The sequence below is a fragment of the Hyperoodon ampullatus genome (assembly GCF_949752795.1).
Source record: "Hyperoodon ampullatus genome assembly, chromosome: 4".
Taxonomy (NCBI): Eukaryota; Metazoa; Chordata; class Mammalia; order Artiodactyla; family Ziphiidae; genus Hyperoodon; species Hyperoodon ampullatus.
The window spans coordinates 60,849,908-60,867,763 of NC_136917.1; the positions used below are offsets into that span (position 1 = coordinate 60,849,908).

Here is a 17,856-nt window from a genome sequence, read left to right on the forward strand (position 1 = left end):
TTAAGGTTAAGTGAGGTCTTAAGGGTGGGACCCTGATACAATAGGATAGGTATCCTTATAAGAAGAGGCGTCAGAGAGCTTAGTCACTCTTTGAGTATACCTAGAGAAACCCATGTGAAGACACAGAAGGTGGTCGTCTGTAAGCCAAGAAGAGAGCACTCACCGGAAACTGACCATATTGGCACCCTGATCTCAGCCTTCCAGCCTCCAGAGCTGTGAGAAGATAGGTTTATGTTATTCAAGCCACCCAGTCTCTGGTATTTTGTGGCAGTCTGAGCAGATGGATGTAGATGAACCCTCAAGTTGTTTATAATTTCCCCTTATCATAGATCATTAAGATACATGTTTTTGCTTAACACATTCACCTGCTAGGTCGTAGGATGTTTCTTTTTTCCGTTCTTTCCATTTATTATTAAAATTTTCATATATATAAAAAAGTTGAGGGAATGATATAATAAATACCTGTCTACCTATGTTTAACAGTTATTATCATTTAAGGACATGGTTGAACAATTGCCCTCCAAAAGGGCTCTTCATAGTTTATACCACCCCCTGCAAACACACACACACACACACACACACACACACACACACACACACACACAAAAATATAAGAGAGAGGATGCTTTTAGTTTTAACAGAAAGAAATGAGTCTTCAGACCCTTGGTTTGAAGGGGGAAGAAAAGGTGTCTTCCCAGGAGGGTATTTTTGGTCAGATGCATTTTTTTATCCTCTTCCCTTTGTCCTTGTCTGTGCTATGTGCCCACCCACTCCCATCTCCCAGTCCTTGGACACACACATTCAGCCTTCTATATCACTCACCTGTCTGTCCTATTTAGATGCATGGCCAATAGGCCCCTTTGGCCTCAGAGAACGTGGCCAACCCCTTGATTTGAAAGCTGAGATCAGTGATGGAAGCTTTCCAAGCTGCCATTCTTCTATGGTTCCAGCAAAATCCTTTGGGTGGAATCTTCTGTTTTGTATTCTGTGAGGCTCTGTAGTCAGCTAGTAAACAAGCCCCTCTGGAGGGGGTGGGGGGGAGCAAGATACATGCACGGGTTACCATGGGGACAGACAAGCTGTAATAAATGTTTGGGGTCTTAGCTTGACAAGGTTTTAGCAGTTTGGAGTAATTTCTTTGTCAGCCTTCCATTAAGTCACTCCTAATGAATCACTGGGAGCGTTTTTGCTCTTCAGATGAACTTCACATGAGCACGGTTCGGGCAGAGAGCAACCTTAAAAGGAAGAAGGAGACAAAAAACAGTCATTAATTTGTCAACTCTTTGAAAATTGAGGGACCTTTTGTCAGAGGAAGTTTCCACAAGTCACAGGAGTGGACCACAAGTTCACATGGTGTTTTTGGATTAAATCTTTGCTTCTTGGTCTCACCAGGTAGCTTACTATCCCCAGGGAAAGGGGTCGCAGAGGTTCCTCAAAGGAGGAAAGGGGGCACTAAGAGTTGACCACTGGGCCCTCCACTCGACACCCCCTCTCATTTGGAGGGTACGAGTGGTGTAGAGTTTGTCTGTTCTTATCAAAGGACCAGTTTCCATGTAAAATGTGTATAAAAGGTTCTCTCTTCCTACCCCCTCTCCACCAACTTCAGCATGGGAGGGTGTGCCATATTTGTCATCACTGTGGAACTTGGTGGCCACGCCCCCCCTCCCCGGAGTCCTCATTGTGGTTTCAAGGCCCCCCATGATGATGCTGCCACTCTCTGTAGTCGTGTCTCATACCACCCCCGCTCCAGCCTGCTGCCAGCCTGATGAAATGTTGCCATTCCCCAGACTTGTCACAGTTTCTCTTACATCTGGAATGGGAGCTTCGTTTTACATAGACTGTTCTTCCTCATCCTATTACCTGGGTTAAACCCACTTTTCCGTAGACAGCAGTCTGTCCAGGAAGTCTCACCTAACCCACTGAAAGGCTGGATGAGGTACCTCCCCCATCTCCCATAACGTACAGAACTTACCCTCATATTGCGTGTCTCCTCTGTTGAGCTGTGAGCTTCTGGAGGGCAGGAATGACATCTCGTTCACTCTAGAAGTGCCAGCCTCCAGCCTGAAAAAATGGGCCTGCACAGAACTGAAGCTCTGCAAATATTAATGGAATAAACCCAAGCATATGTCACACCCCCAGGTGACTCCCAGGGACCCTTTGGTCAGCCCACAAAATGGAACATTCTCTCATCTTAGCATCTCTGAGGTGGTACCCTGCTCTGCTGTTCCAGGTATTATGACTGTTTGACAGTGAGCTTGTAGGATGTGCCCAAAGACAGCAAAAAGTCTTGATTCAGAATTTTCAAATCGACGTATCTAATTAAAAATTAACTCATACTGAAAAACAAGTTCAGAAACAATTACGATAATTAAAATATCACTACCTTAATTGAGACCAAGCAGTGAGCTTAAAAAATAAAATTACTTTCAAAAAACGCTTACACAAAGCCTGTAATTAACTGGCTTTTGAATTTGATGTTTTTCAGCTTGACAAATTTCTGTTTAATTCATTCTTGTTTTTTTTTCCCTTTGAAAAAAGTTTTTGTAAAAATTATTGAAAAAATTAATTGGACATGTATCCTATGCCAGTTGACACTTGATTGGTTTTTGTATGTGGGCAGGAAAGATGAAATTAACCTCCCGTGGGTATCTGCTCTGCGTTAGGCATAGTCTCTTGTTCTTGTTTTGTTTTGTTTTGTTTTTTTGCGGTACGCGGGCCTCTCACTGTTGTGGCCTCTCCCGTTGCGGAGCACAGGCTCCGGACGCGCAGGGTCAGCGGCCATGGCTCACGGGCCCAGCCGCTCAGCGGCATGTGGGATCTTCCCGGACCGGGGCACGAACCCATGTCCCCTGCATCGGCAGGCGGACTCTCAACCACTGCGCCACCGGGGAAGCCCTAGTCTCTTGTTTGAGTCCACATGAGTCCTGCAGGTATTATGGTAGAAGAGGTAGAGGGGACGCAGGGCTTCGGCATCTTGTGGGGAGTGATGCGTCCTATCATCAGGCATGCGCTGGGGAAGAGAGGAACTTGGAGCACAGTTTCCAGAAATCATTAGCACCTTGACGAGGAAGCTTCTACCCCTGGTAAGGGTTATCATGAACTCTTAGCCCTCTCTCCCTACCTCCTCACCTGCACAATTTCCCTGCACCTTATTAAAGGGCCTCTCAAATGCCACTTATTATTCTGGTCTCCTATCATTTCCTCTAGAAAGTGGAGCCGCACAGCCCTGCCCAGTACAGGTGTGGGTGCCTTTCAGTCACGGCGAGCCTCGGGGCTGCTGGGAGAAGTGTATTTGACAGGCAGCATTTACATGGAAGTGGCACGCTCCTTTACCATCCTCATCCCCTTTCAATTCCGGTACTGCTGTTTTTCAAAAACAAGATGCGTCCTGGTGATTAAATAAACGCTGACAGCTTGATTTGTTACTGTTTTGTTGTGCTGTGAAGTTCATTTACTCTAAATAATTCCCATACATGTTTGAAGTATTCAGACCCTGGTAATTAATTTTTAGCAGACTTGATTTCTATATGCAAATTGTTAAGTAAGTATGTGTATGAAGTTAAATAGCTGATGATTTTTATTTATTAGTATTTCTGGTTGGAGTTTTTTTTTTTTGGTTTGTTTTTTTAAGAAACGTTAGCCTTAAGAATTGGAGGAGGGCGATCTAAAATATCTAAAGTATTAGCCTAATGGTAGGGTGACAGATGTAGCAAGGTTGCGGAAAAAAAGTTGACAGCCACTGGTCAGGTGACTCCTTTGGGGGGTTGCTGCATTCAGAGGGGGTGGGCAGAGGGCACAATTGCCCAGGGTTGGCATCCCCACCTTCCGGGGAGCACTGGGGCCGTGTATGGTGCATTGGGGCATCCTGTGTGGCCCAGCCAGCCAGACCCCCTGGCTTCCCTTTACTTTTACTCCTTAAGTCTCAGCCTGCCCTGAAGGCCTCTCAGGAACATGGCACATCTGGGCTCAATACTTGGTGTAAGGTGGGACCCCACATCCACTTTTTAAAGGAGACTCTAGGTGATTTTCATGCCGCTGGTGTATCGTGGTGAGGAGTTTGGGTTCTGGACTCAACCGACCAGGTGTCACATACCGTCCGCCCCTCTCATCTTCTTTGTACAACGGGCACAGGAATGGCAGCCGCCGCCTTGGGTGTTTGTGAGAATTAAGTGCGGTAATCCAGTTAGAGGGCTTCGTTCACTGCCTGCATGTCAAAAGCACTGGATCTGTGTAAGCTATTGTTCTGGTTATTTTGGAGGCTTACTATTCACTCTGGGAACAAAATCCAGGCACACAACAAATAACAGACACCTATGAGGTGCTTCACATGTTTCAGGTCTGTTCTCAGCACTTACAATGATGAATTCATTTCATCCTCTTGATAACCAAAAGTGATAGTAGGGACTGCTATTATCCCATTTCACAGATGAGAAAATTGAGGTATAGAAGGTCAGGAAGCAGTGAAGGCAATCCTTGAGATTGCGCTGCCCCTTGAGGCCATCTGGATCCCAGTATGGACATTGCATGTCTGTGAAGTTGGCTGCAAAAGCAAAAAGAAGCTCAAATTCGGCAATAAATCTTGTCATATGTGTCCTGCAGATTTTGAGACCCTAGGCCAGCCTGGTGTTTGCCATCTCTGAGATCCACTCCAGTGAAAATCGCAAGCGTTCTATGGCGCTTGACACCTGTCAGGAAATGCCTCACTTGGTACCTGTGGCCTGGGCTACCAGGGGCCTGGTCCCCAAGTTTCTTCAGATCCCTAAGTGTCTGTCTTCATCCTGTGGTGGCCAGAAGTGTGAGAAGGGGCAGTGAAGGGCCAGCATGGTCATCCTCAGCAGCCATCTGATTGTCATTCATTGTTAGCTTGGTGCTGCTTGAGTCCTGGAAAGCAAGTCACAGCTGGCTGGACTGCCGCCCTGGGGTGAAGGTGGAGGGCAAAGCACAAGGAGAAGGCCAGTGGCCTGAGACGCACCAGCCTCCTGGCTTCTCGTGAGGACATCTCAGTAGGCAAGAGAGCTCCACCTGGGACCAGGAAGTCCCTGCTGCAAGTTTCTAGAAGGCCCAGCCTCGGAGGGCTCTGAGGGCAGACACAGGCCCCCAGCCACTCACTTCCCAGAGGCCAAGCCCTTAGCTTAGGAGCTCGGAGTGAGCGCCCTGTCCCTGGGGCTTTAGCCTCTCTCTCTTGCAGCCCGTCTCCTGCTGCTAAGCACCAGGCAGCCGGGCACATCCGCTGGGGAGTGACTCCCCAGGTGACTCCCCTGGGACCATGACCTGGGTCTCATTGCTCACCTGACCGGCCTGAGAATACACCCTGGTTTCTGTTTGCGGAGGCTGAAGCTGCTTCAGTGGAGGGAGCCGCCCTGAGCGGTTCAAGCCCCAGAAAGAAATACCTTCGGGTGTAGTGTGTTCAGGTCCCTTGAGGAATTCCCAGCAGCCGTGGGAAGAAAACGGCATTGCGATTCTGGGCCTGGGCAGTTTGACAGGAATCCTGACTTCCTCTAAGTGCAGGGGGATCATGATCGCTGAGGGGCCCAGGGTTTGATGGGAGTCCTCCCATTTCATGTAGCAGTTTTCCTGTCCCTGCTTGGGACACCGATTTGTTTAACTGAATGTTTGTGTGGGGAGCATGACCTCGCCTGGCTGTGGAGAGCGGTTATGACAGCTTGACCACCTGATAGGCTTTAGGACGCAGAGCTGGGAGATGGCACCGTTGCTTTTGTTTTGCAGAGGATTTCCTGTGGCCTCTTGTCTATGCTTATGAGTGTGTACACCTCAGCCTGTGGAGTGTTGCTTAGCCAGGGGCCTGCTGCCCTGCCTGTTCTAGGAAATGCTGCAGGGTATGATCTGCTGGCTTTGGAGACCCTTCTCCAGTGACTTGGTCGAATCAACCCCCGCCCTCATTATTCCCACCCACAAAGCCCACTTTCTAGTCAGACTGAATATCTTAGGATTGCCCAGCCATGCCTCTCTACCTTGGAGTGTGCTGGCCGCCCTGCCTAGATTGCCTTTTCTAGCTTTGCTTTCTAAAATCCTGCCCATCCCTTAAGATCCAATTCACATATTAATGCCTCATTAATTCTTGCCCCAGAAATTGATCTCTCTTTTTCTCTCAACCTCTGTTATTTTATATGCCTGTCATGGCCCTTATCTAATTCTCCCTTGCACAATAAATACTTATGTGTCAGCTTTTCACCCCACCCATTTATATCGTAAGTTTGTGTGGCTCAAAACGGTCTTGTACATCCTGAAGTTCTTCACAAAACTTAAAATAGGCTTCTTTGTGCTCACAGTCCCTGTTGATAGAACTGAAGCCAAAAAACTCTGTCCTCTGGGACTTTCTATTATAGGAAATAAGTAAAATTGGGCACAAAGTCATAAAAAGCAATAGCAGACAAATAACCAAAGAGGGAAATGTAGCTTCTGGTCTTCTGAACACACAAGATTCTAAAGGATTTTTAAAAGTAATTCCTGGCCAATATGAAGATACTGAAACTCCCCAAAGCACAAAAGAAACACTCTCCTGATTTTGAAGACAACGACGTGGAATAGACACAGAATCTCCCACCCCACCCGCTGTGGGTTTTCATTCCAGTCCCCTAGCCAGCCTAAGTAAACAGTGCAGGGTGCAAACACATGGTCTGTTTATTTCCCTCTTGTTTATTTGAGTAGAAATAGAAACTAAATTCCCCTGGAGGTCCTAACTCCTCTTTTCATGTTCTTTTTGCCTCAGCTCTGGACCCATCCAAAGACCCCTGCCTAAAGGTGAAATGCAGCCCTCACAAGGTGTGTGTGACCCAGGACTACCAGACTGCCCTGTGTGTCAGCCGCAAGCACCTGCTCCCCAGGTAAGCCGCAGGCTGTGAGGTACTCTCCAGCCAGCAGATCTGGGGTAACTGATCTCTGACTGGGGGACAAGGGACAGAGGGGGAGCAGGTGTCTGTATCTGTGTCTTCTATGGTACGTGGTGTAAGAACTCTTGCTGTGGTATGAATCTCAGTTCTCAAACACATATTTGCGAAGAGAGTTAATATCTTAATTTCCTTTGAATCAACTTTATTTGACTCTGAGTCCTCGTCTGAGCAGATGAACAGAAAATCCCTTCCTGGTGATGATGGTGGCCCTTCCTCCTCCTGGGGTGACCTCAGGATCCAGGAAGCTTCTAGCTAAGAAAACAGGGGCTGTACCTTTAGTCTTCTGGTTGCCACTGACATCCTCCCTATGATAATCCTTGGAGGTCCCTTGAGGTTGGCGGGGCTGGGGGTTGTCTGCTTCCATGCCCCACGGGGCGTAGGTGTCTTTGCCAGGCCGAGAGTACTGGTGTGGGGTCCTGCTGCCTCAAGACGGCTAGTCCACCATTCCTTCTGAGAGTGTGTCTTTCTATTTCTCCAGCCCAGGGGAAGTCTCTCCCCTCCTCTTCAGGGTTGTTAAAGCCTTTGTCCCTTACTCCCCACCCATTCCCAGCATTCAGTGGGCTTAGGCTTTTACAGATGACAGAAGGAGCCTTGGAATTCAGGCTACATCTGCCTTCAGTCCTGCAGAAATACTTAAAGCCAGAACACACACACACACACACACCCCGATAGGCTTTCTTTTTTCTTTCTTTTTTAAACATATTTATTGGAGTATAATTGCTTTACAATGGTGTGTTGGTTTCTGCTTTATAACAAAGGGAATCAGTTATACATATACATAGGTCCCCATATCTCCTCCCTCTTTCGTCTCCCTCCCACCCTCCGTATCCCACCCCTCTAGGTGGTCACAAAGCCCCGAGCTGATCTCCCTGTGCTATGGGGCTGCTTCCCACTAGCTATCTATTTTACGTTTGGTAGTGTATATATGTCCATGCCACTCTCTCACTTCGTCCCAGCTTACCCTTCCCCCTCCCTGTCTCCTCAAGTCCATTCTCTACGTCTGTGTCTTTATTCCTGTCCTGCCCTTAGGTTCTTCAGAACCATTTTTTTTTTTGATTCCATATATATGTGTTAGCATATGGTACTTGTTTTTCTCTTTCTGGCTTACTTCACTCTGTATGACAGACTCTAGATCCATCCACCTCACTACAAATAACTCAATTTCGTTTCTTCTTATGGCTGAGTAATATTCCATTGTATATATGTGCCACATCTTCTTTATGCATTCATCAGTCGATGGACATTTAGGTTGCTTCCATGTCCTGGCTATTGTAAATAGTACTGCAATGAACACTGTGGTACATGACTCTTTTCGAATTATGGTTTTCTCAGGGTATATGCCCAGTAGTGGGATTGCTGGGTCACATGGTATTTCTATTTTTAGTTTTTTAAGGAACCTCCATACTGTTCTCCATAGTGGTGGTATCAATTTACATTCCCACCAACAGTGCAAGAGAGTTCCCTTTTCTCCACACCCTCTCCAGCATTTATTGTTTGTATATATATATATATATATATATATATATATATATATATATATATATAGTTTTTTTTTGTACGCGGGCCTCTCACTGTTGTGGCCTCTCCCGTTGCAGAGCACAGGCTCCAGACGTGCAGGCTCAGCAGCCATGGCTCACGGGCCCAGCCGCTCCACGGCATGTGGGATCTTCCCGGACCGGGGCATGAACCTGTGTCCCCTGCATCGGCAGGTGGACTCTCAACCACTGCGCCACTAGGGAAGCCCTGTTTGTAGATTTTTTGATGATGGCCATTCTGACTGGTGTGAGGTGATACCTCATTGTAGTTTTGATTTGCATTTCTCTAATGATTAGTGATGTTGAGCATCCTTTCATGTGTTTTCAGGCAATCTGTATATCTTCTTTGGAGAAATGTCTATTTAGGTCTTCTGCCCATTTTTGGATTGGGTTGTTTGTTTTTTTGTTATTGAGCTGCATGAGCTCATTGTAAATTTTGGTGATTAATACTCTGTCCATTGCTTCATTGGCAAATATTTTCTCCCGTTCTGAGGGTTGTCTTTTCGTCTTGTTTATGGTTTCCTTTGCTGTGCGAAAGCTTTTATGTTTCATTAGGTCCCATTTGTTTATTTTTGTTTTTATTTCCATTACGCTGAAGAGGTGGGTCAAAAAGGATCTTGCTGTGATTTATGTCATAGAATGTCTGCCTATGTTTTCCTCTAAGAGTTCTATAGTGTCTGGCCTTATCCATTTTGAGTTTATTTTTGTGTATGGTGTTAGGGAGTGTTCTAATTTCATTCTTTTACATGTAGCTGTCCAGTTCTCCCAGCACCACTTATTGAAGAGGCTGGTTTTCTTCATTGTATCTTCTTGCCTCCTTTATCAAAAATAAGGTGACCATACGTGCATGGGTTTATCTCTGGGTTTTCTATCCTGGTCCATTAATCTGTAGTTCTCTTTTTGTGCCAGTACCATACCATCTTGATTACTGTAGCTTTGTAGTATAGTCTGAAGTCAGGGAGCCTGATTCCTCCAGTTCTGTTTTTCTTTCTCAAGATTGCTTTGGCTATTCGAGGTCTTTTGTGTTCCCCTACAAATTGTGAAATTTTTTGTTCTAGTTCTGTGAAAAATGCCATTGGTAGTTTGATAGGGATTGCATTGAATCTGTAGATTGCTTTGGGTAGTATAGTCATTTTCACAATGCTGATTCTTCCAATCCAAGAACATGGTATATCTCTCCATCTATTTGTATCATCTTTAATTTCTTTCATCAGTGTCTTATAGTTTTCTGCATACAGGTCTTTTGTCTCCTTAGGTAGGTTTATTCCTAGGTATTTTATTCTTTTTGTTTCAGTGGTAAATGGGAGTGTTTCCTTAATTTCTCTTTCAGATTTTTCATCATTAGTGCATAGGAATGCAAGAGATTTCTGTGCATTAATTTTGTATCCTGCTACTTTACCAAATTTATTGATTAGCTCTAGTAGTTTTCTGGTAGCATCTTTAGGATTCCCTAAGTATAGTATCATGTCATCTGCAAACAGTGACAGCTTTACTTCTTCTTTTCCAATTTGGGTTCCTTTTATTTCTTTGTCTTCTCTGATTGCTATGGTTAAAACTTCCAAAACTATGTTGAATAAGAGCAGTGAGAGTGGGCAACCTTGTCTTGTTCCTGATCTTAGTGGAAATGGTTTCAGTTTTTCACCATTGAGAATGATGTTGGCTGTGGGTTTGCCATATATGGCCTTTATATGTTGAGGTATACTCCCTCTATGCCTACTTTCTGGAGGGTTTTTATCATAAATGGGTGTTGAATTTTGTCGAAAGCTTTCTCTGCATCTGTTGAGATGATCATGTGGTCTTTATCCTTCAATTTGTTAATATGGTGTATCACATTGATTGTTTTGCATATATTGAAGGATCCTTGAATTCCTCGGATAAACCCCACTTGATCATGGTGTATGATCCTTTTAATGTGCTGTTGGATTCTGTTTGCTAGTATTTTGTTGAGGATTTTTGCCTCTGTGTTCGTCAGTGATATTGACCTGTAGTTTTCTTTCTTTGTGACATCTTTGTCTGGTTTTGGTATCAGGGTGATGGTGGCCTCGTAGAATGAGTTTGGGAGTGTTCCTCCCTCTGCAATTTTTTGGAAGAGTTTGAGAAGGGTAGGTATTAGCTCTTCTCTAAATGTTTGATAGAATTCACCTGTGAAGCCATTTGTTCCTGGGCTTTTGTGTGTTGGAAGATTTTTAATTACACTCTCAATTTCAGTGCTTGTGATTGGTCTGTTCCTATTTTCTATTTCTTCCTGGTTCAGTCTCAGAAGGTTGTGCTTTTCTAAGAATGTGTCCATTTTTTCCAGGTTGTCCATTTTATTGGCATATAGTTGCTTGTAGGAATCTCTCATGATCCTTTGCATTTCTGCAGTGTCAGTTGTTACTTCTTTTTCATTTCTAATTCTATTGATTTAAGTCTTCTCCCTTTTTTTCTTGATGAGTCTGGCTAATGGTTTATCAATTTTGTTTATCTTCTCAAAGAACCAGCTTTTAGTTTTATTGATCTTTGCTGTTGTTTCCTTCATTTCTTTTTCATTTATTTCTGATCTGATCTTTATGATTTCTTTCCTTCTGCTAACTTTGGGGTTTTTTGTTCTTCTTTCTCTAATTGCTTTAGGTGTAAGGTTAGGTTGTTTATTTGAGATGTTTCTTGTTTTTTGAGGTAGGATTGTATTGGTATAAACTTCCCTCTTAGAACTGCTTTTGCTGTTTCCCATAGGTTTTGGGTTGTCATGTTTTCATTGTCATTTGTTTCTAGGTATTTTTTTATTTCCACTTTGGTTTCTTCAGTGCTCTCCTGAATATTTAGTAGTGTATTGTTTAGCCTCCATGTGTTTGTATTTTCCACAGATTTTTTTTCCTGTAATTGATATCCAGTCTCATAGTGTTGTGGTCGGAAAAGATACTTTATATGTTTTCAATTTTCTTATATTTGCCAAGGCTTGATTTGTGACCCAAGATATGATCTGTCCTGGAGAATGTTCCATGAGCACTTGATAAGAAAGTGTATTCTGTTGTTTTGGGATGGAATGTCCTATAAATATCAATTAAGTCCATCTTCTTTAATGTATCAATTAAAGCTTGTGTTTAATTATATAGTTTCATTTTGGATAATCTGTCCATTGGTGGAAGTGGGGTGTTAGAGTCCCCTACTATGATTGTGTTACTGTCGATTTCCCCTTTTATGGCCGTTAGTATTTGCCTTATGTATTGAGATGCTCCTATATTGGGTGCTTAAATATTTACAATTGTTATATCTTCTTCATGGATTGAACCCTTGATCATTATGTAGTGTCCTTCTTTGTCTCTTGTAATAGCCTTTATTTTAAAGTCAATTTTGTCTGATATGAGAATTGCTACTCCAGCTTTCTTTTGATGTTCATTTTCATGGAAAATCTTTTTCCCTCCCCTCACTTTCAGTCCTTATGTGTCCCTAGGTCTGAAGTGGGTCTCTTGTACACAGCATATATATGGGTCTTGTTTTTGTATCCATTTAGGCAGTCTGTGTCTTTTGGTTGGAGCATTTAATCCAGTTATATTTAAGGTAATTATCAATATGTATGTTCCTATTCCCATTTTCTTAATTGTTTTGGGTATGTTATTCTAGGTCTTTTCCTTCTCTTGTGTTTCCTGCCCAGAGAAGTTCCTTTAGCATTTGTTGTTAAGCTGGTTTGGTGGTGCTGAATTCTCTTAGCTTTTGCTTGTCCATAAAGGTTTTCATTTCTCCGTCGAAACTGAATGAGATCCTTGGTGGGTAGAGTAATCTTGGTTGCAGGTTTTTCTCCTTCATCACTTTAAATATGTCCTGCCACTCCCTTCTGGCTCGCAGAGTTTCTGCTGAAAGATCAGTTGTTAACCTTATGGGGATTTGCTTGTATATTATTTGTTGCTTTTCCCTTGCTGCTTTTAATATTTTTTCTTTGTATTTAATTTTTGATAGTTTGATTAATATGTGTCTTGGCGTGTTTCTCCTTGGATTTATCCTCTTTGGGACTCTCTGTGCTTCCTGGACTTGATTGACTATTTCCTCTCCATATTAGGGAAGTTTTCAACTATAACCTCTTCAAATATTTTTGTAGTCCCTTTCTTTTTCTCTTGTTCTTCTGGGACCCTTATCAATTTGAATGTTGGTGCATTTAATGTTGTCCCAGAGGTCTCTAAGACTGTCCTCAATTCTTTTCATTCTTTTTTCTTTATTCTGCTCTGCAGTAGTTTTTTCCACTATTAATGTCTTCCAGGTCAGTTATCCCTTCTTCTGCCTCAGTTATTCTGCTATTGTTTCCTTCTAGAGAATATTTAATGTCATTTATTGTGTTGTTCATCATTGTTTGTTTGCTCTTTAGTTCTTTGAGGTCCTTGTTAAACATTTCTTGTATTTTCTCCATTCTGTTTCCAAGATTTTGGATCATCTTTACTATCATCACTCTGAATTCTTTTTCAGGTAGACTGCCTATTTCCTCTTCATTTGTTTGTTCTGGTGAGTTTTTGCCTTGCTCCTTCATCTGCTATGTGTTCCTCTGTCTTCTCATTTTGCTTAACTTACTGTGTTTGGGATTTCCTTTTCACAGGCTGCAGGTTTGTAGTTCCCGTTGTTTTTGTTGTCTGCCCCCAGTTGCTAAGTTTGGTTCAATGGGTTGTGTAGGCTTCCTGGTGGAGGGGACTAGTGCCTGTGTTCTGGTGGATTAGGCTGGATCTTGTCTTTCTGGTGGGCACGACCTCATCCGGTTGTTTGTTTTGGGGTGTGTGTCACCTTGTTAGGATTTTAGGCAGCCTCTCTGCTAATGTGTGGGGTTGTGTTCCTACCTTGCTAGTTGTTTGCCATAGGGTGTCCAGTACTGTAGCTTGCTGGTTGTTGAGTGAGCTGGGTCTTAGCATTGAGATGGAGATCTCTGGGAGAGCTTTTACCATTTGATATTATTTAGAGCTGGGAGGTTTCTGGTGGACCAGTGTCTTGAGCTCGGCTATCCCACCTCAAAGGCACAGGCCTGACACCTGGCCGGAGCACCAAGACCCTGTCAGCCACATGGTTCCCCGCCCCTCCTCGAAGCTCCTTTTGGATTTGCTCACACTTCTGGTTTGGAGAGTCCTGGACTCTAGGCTTGTTTTAAGAATGGAGTTGGGTGGGGTGGAGGTGGGAGAAAGGTGATTTTAGTGTCATTTTCACCCTTCTCCCTCTACTACCTGTACGATGGAGAGGTGTTGCGATGGGCATTAGAGTTACACACACTTAGATCTGGCGACTTTCTCTGCTATTCATCTGCACCGCACCGTAACCTTAGGCAAAGAAAGCAGCCTTTCTGGAACTCAGTTCCCACTGAAATCTGCCTCCCTATAACTTGCTCTTTAGTTCCAGTTTGATCCTGGGACCATGCAGAATGGGTGCTGTCCCACCTCTTAGTTCTTTATTTTATTTTTTAAAATTTTATTTATTTATTTATTTATTTTTAGCTCTGTTGGGTGTTCGTTGCTGCATGCGGGCTTTCTCTAGTTGCGTCGGGTGGGAGCTACTCTTCATTGTGGTGCGCGGGCTTCTCATTGTGGTGGCTTCTCTTGTTGCGGAGCATGGGCTCTAGGCACGCTGGCTTCAGTAGTTGTGGCACGCGGGCTTGGTAGCTGGGTTACCTAGAATGCCTCGTGGGTTCTAGCGTGCAGTGCAGTAGTTGTGGTGCACGGGCTTAGCTGCTCCACAGCATGTGGGATCTTCCCGGACCAGGGCTCGAACCCACGTCCCCTGCATTGGCAGGCGGATTCTTAACCACTGAGCCACCAGGGAAGTCCCAACCATCTCTTAGTTCTTGAAGTCTGAGCAATGCTTGTCCCTTTGGCTGCCCCTCTTGGGACAGCTTTAATGTCCCTCAGTTCCGTCCGTGGTTTCCACAGAACGTGTGTGGGGAACTCCCATCCTTGACATTGTGGTCCAGCAGAGAATCAGCACCCGAGGAGTAGCCTGACAGCACGGAGCAGAGCCCCTGCCCCCTCTGCCCCTGCCAACCTGGCACTGCAGCAACAGACCTAGTCTCTGTGGTCACCTAAACATGGTCAAGCTTTGTCTCCATAAGAATGAGGTTCGAGGTATTGTAACGTGCTTTCCTCTTCCCCCAGGCTGGAGTGTTCTCCCTGAAGCAAAGATAGGTCTCACCCCTGAAACCTAGCATATGCCAGGCAGTGTGCTCAGAACCTGCATCCTTGGATTCCTTCATCCATTTTGCCAAGTTGGTACTTATTTTTGTCTTCATTCTAAAAATGAGAGAACTGAGGCAGAGAGAGGAGTCAGTCATTTGCTTGTATATCTAGTAAGTGGCAGCCGTGATTCAAACCCAGGACCGTCGAGCTCCACAGCTTATGCTTTTTGTCAGTACCATGTGTTGGCCTCGTCATTCTATCCATTCATTCCTTGTCATTTAACAAAAAGGTACTGAGTACCTACTATGTGCCAGGTCTGTGTTAGACCCTGAGGCTACAGAGGTAAACAAGAGACCCTATTCCTATCCTCAAGGAAAATCAAGTTCACTGCAGAGTGGGATGTGAAAAACATTTTTTTTGTCGTTGTTATTCAAAAATACTTTTAAGGCATGCATACTCTGAAAAAACTCTCCTAGATTCTCCTGCCACACATGACTTCTTCCTTCTCTGAAGGAGGGAAGATGTAGCCTCTTTTGCAGCAAATACCAAATACTCTTTGGAAAAGTGTTGTATTGTTCAGCCATGTGGTTTTGTGTGTGAGTTTGTGTGTGTGTGTGTGTGTGTGTGTGTGTGTGTGTAACACGGATAGTCCATTGCCTGTTTCCTCCTAGAATACAGCCCTTTCTATAAGTCCCAGACAAGAGATTTTTATTTATAAGCTCAAATATGTTTGACACAGAGGCAGCAACCTCACCGGTATTTGGGCATATCCAGGTGTCAGTGGTGTTTTTCTGGGCACGCCTTGTTTCTGTGTTGGAAGCACCGCCACTTTTTTGCTTGTGTTGGAAGTGTAATTCTCATCTCCTGCATCTCCTGGTGGCCACAGAATTACAGTGGTTAAGAGCATAAATTTGGGAGTGACACCATTCTAAGCTCATTTCCGGGTTGGCTACTTTCTAACTATGTGACCTTGGCAAGTTACTTGACCTTTCTGAATCTGGGCTTCCTTAGCTGTAAAATGGGTTTAATGAAAGTACTTACCCCATTCCTCTTTACCATTGGCTGGGATACATCCGTTCGTAATTCTTGCAGAGAGGGTTTACCAGTGATTAAGTTTTGCTAATCCTTTGCTTAGGGCATTTTGTGTGTATTTCATTTTGTGAGAGGTCAGTAAGATGGAGGGGTGTAAGGTACATAGTCCAGTGTCACATAATGACAACCGGCCTTACAATTACTAAAACAATTATGGTAAGAGGTATTATTATTGTCTGATTCATTCTGGAAGGTCAGCCAGAAAACCCTCAATTTGCATGCTCCTGAGAAAAAGTAGCTCACTCCAGGGGCCCTGCCCACTTTCTTGTTCTGGCCTTTGGAGTTTCTTCCCGAGGAAGCCTGCTGCCTGCTTTGTGATTCACAGCACGTGAGGACTTGGAAGAAGAGGACATTCCTGATGATAGGTACCCTTCATTCACTGGAAAAACAGCCCAAAGAGGAGGCTTTGACTGAGGGGCATGCCCACTCCGTCATCAGGATTTGGGAGGTGTCCTGCACCGGCGAGAGGCTCTACAATGGTGGTGGCTGTAGTTGTGGGTCTAGCCTTCCCCCTCCCTCCCTCTGGGAGGCCGAATTACTCAGCCCACACCAGCCCAGTGCATACCTCTTCTTAGGGTCCTGGACCCCTTCCCAGATGAAACATCTGTCCTTCCTCATTATACTTTAGGGGTCCCCTCTGACCAGGGAGGCCGTGTTGACAATTCTATTTATTCATCAATCAGGAAAGTAATGTTTCTCTCGGTGAAACATCTGCAAGCAATCCCATCAGCCAGTCTGGCCTCTGCAGCAGCTCAAGAGGTAAATCCCGCCGGCCAGACAGTCAGGAACGCACACACAAGGAGAGGCAGCAGGGTCGGCGTGGGGCTGCTTGTGAGGCTTCAGATTTGGGCTGTCTTTGCAAGTGGACTGAGACAGGAGGACAGTAAGCACATCCGTGAAAGAATTTCATTAGCTTTCTTCACCCTCGGAGGTGGAGTGCGTGGAGAAGCGGTTTGACACGTGGGTCTGTGGCTGCACAGTGTCAGGGCGGCTGGACAAGCAACTTCAGTGGGGGACCGAGTGGGGCACCTCCCCCCAACCCCTGCTGGAACGCTTCCCCTTTATTAGAATGGCATTTGGGTTTGTAGTTGGTTTCATTGAGAGGCTTCAACTAAACTCACATTCCCTTTGGAGGATTCTCTTTGGAAATTCTCTGTTTCATCTTTTCCTGCTGTTGAGCAGTATTGAGCAGGGTTGGGAGAGGGTAAATTCTTGGAAGCTTGTTCGTCTTTTAGGTGCCCCAAGGGGGCCATTTATACACTTAAGAGCAGTGTGAAGGCAGCCTGGCGTCACGAAGCCTTCTCTTAAATGACTTTTTCTTAATATTCTAATTTATTGTTGATATCAGAGTAGTTGATGCTCATTACAGAAAACACTGAGAGTGTAGACAAGCAAAAGGAAACAGGAAATCGGCGATGGTCACGTAATCTAAAAACAGGAATTAAAATATTCCAGCACATTGCCTTCCATTCTTTCTTCTAGCTGTAGGTTTTGTCCACTGGTTTGTTTTTGTCAGAACTTAATTATCAAGTGGTGCCTATACTGTACATAAAAATTTGTATTGGGCTTCCTTCAATTGATATTTATAAATGAGTACTTTATGATACTTAAAACACCTTATAGATATAAATCTTAGTGATTGCATAATATACAGTACAAAAAATTAACTTGAAATGGATTGTAGACCTAAATATAAGAGCTAAGATGATACAACGTTTAGAAGAAAGCAAAAGTAGTAACTTGGGTTTGATAAAGGTTTCTTAAATAGCAGACAAGGAAGCCATGAACTATAAATGCCAAAAAAAAAAAAAAATCAACAAATTGGATTTCATCAAAAGTAAAAACTTTGATCTTCAAAAGACACTGTTAGACTAATAAAAGGACAGGCCACACTGGGAGAAAATATTTGCAAAACATATGCCCAACAAAAGGTTTGTTTCTAGAATATGTAATGAAAGCATATGTCCATATAAAGACTCACTCACAAATGTTCATAGCAGCTTTACTTGGATAACTGGAAGCTGGAAACAACCCAAATGTCCATCAACAGGTGAACAGATAGCAAGTTGTGGTATATTCATTGCAATGGATTAATACTCAACGGTTAAAAAAGAATAAGCTATTGATGCATGCTCTAACATGGACGAATCTTATAATAATTATGCTGAGTGAAAGAAGACAAAAATGTATATTGTATGAGTT

At 44.0% G+C, this 17,856-nt stretch overlaps 1 protein-coding gene across 1 annotated transcript in view; it reads left to right on the forward strand.

Moving 5' to 3' along the window:
* SPOCK1 (SPARC (osteonectin), cwcv and kazal like domains proteoglycan 1) overlaps positions 1 to 17,856 on the forward strand; it is a gene marked incomplete at both ends in the record, with an annotated part of 530,118 nt that overhangs the window by 358,866 nt on the left and 153,396 nt on the right. Inside the window, one exon of the mRNA XM_079701955.1 lies at positions 6,731 to 6,845. Within this exon, the coding sequence (XP_079558081.1) occupies positions 6,731 to 6,845 (115 nt within the window). The remainder of the gene's footprint in view (positions 1 to 6,730; positions 6,846 to 17,856) is intronic.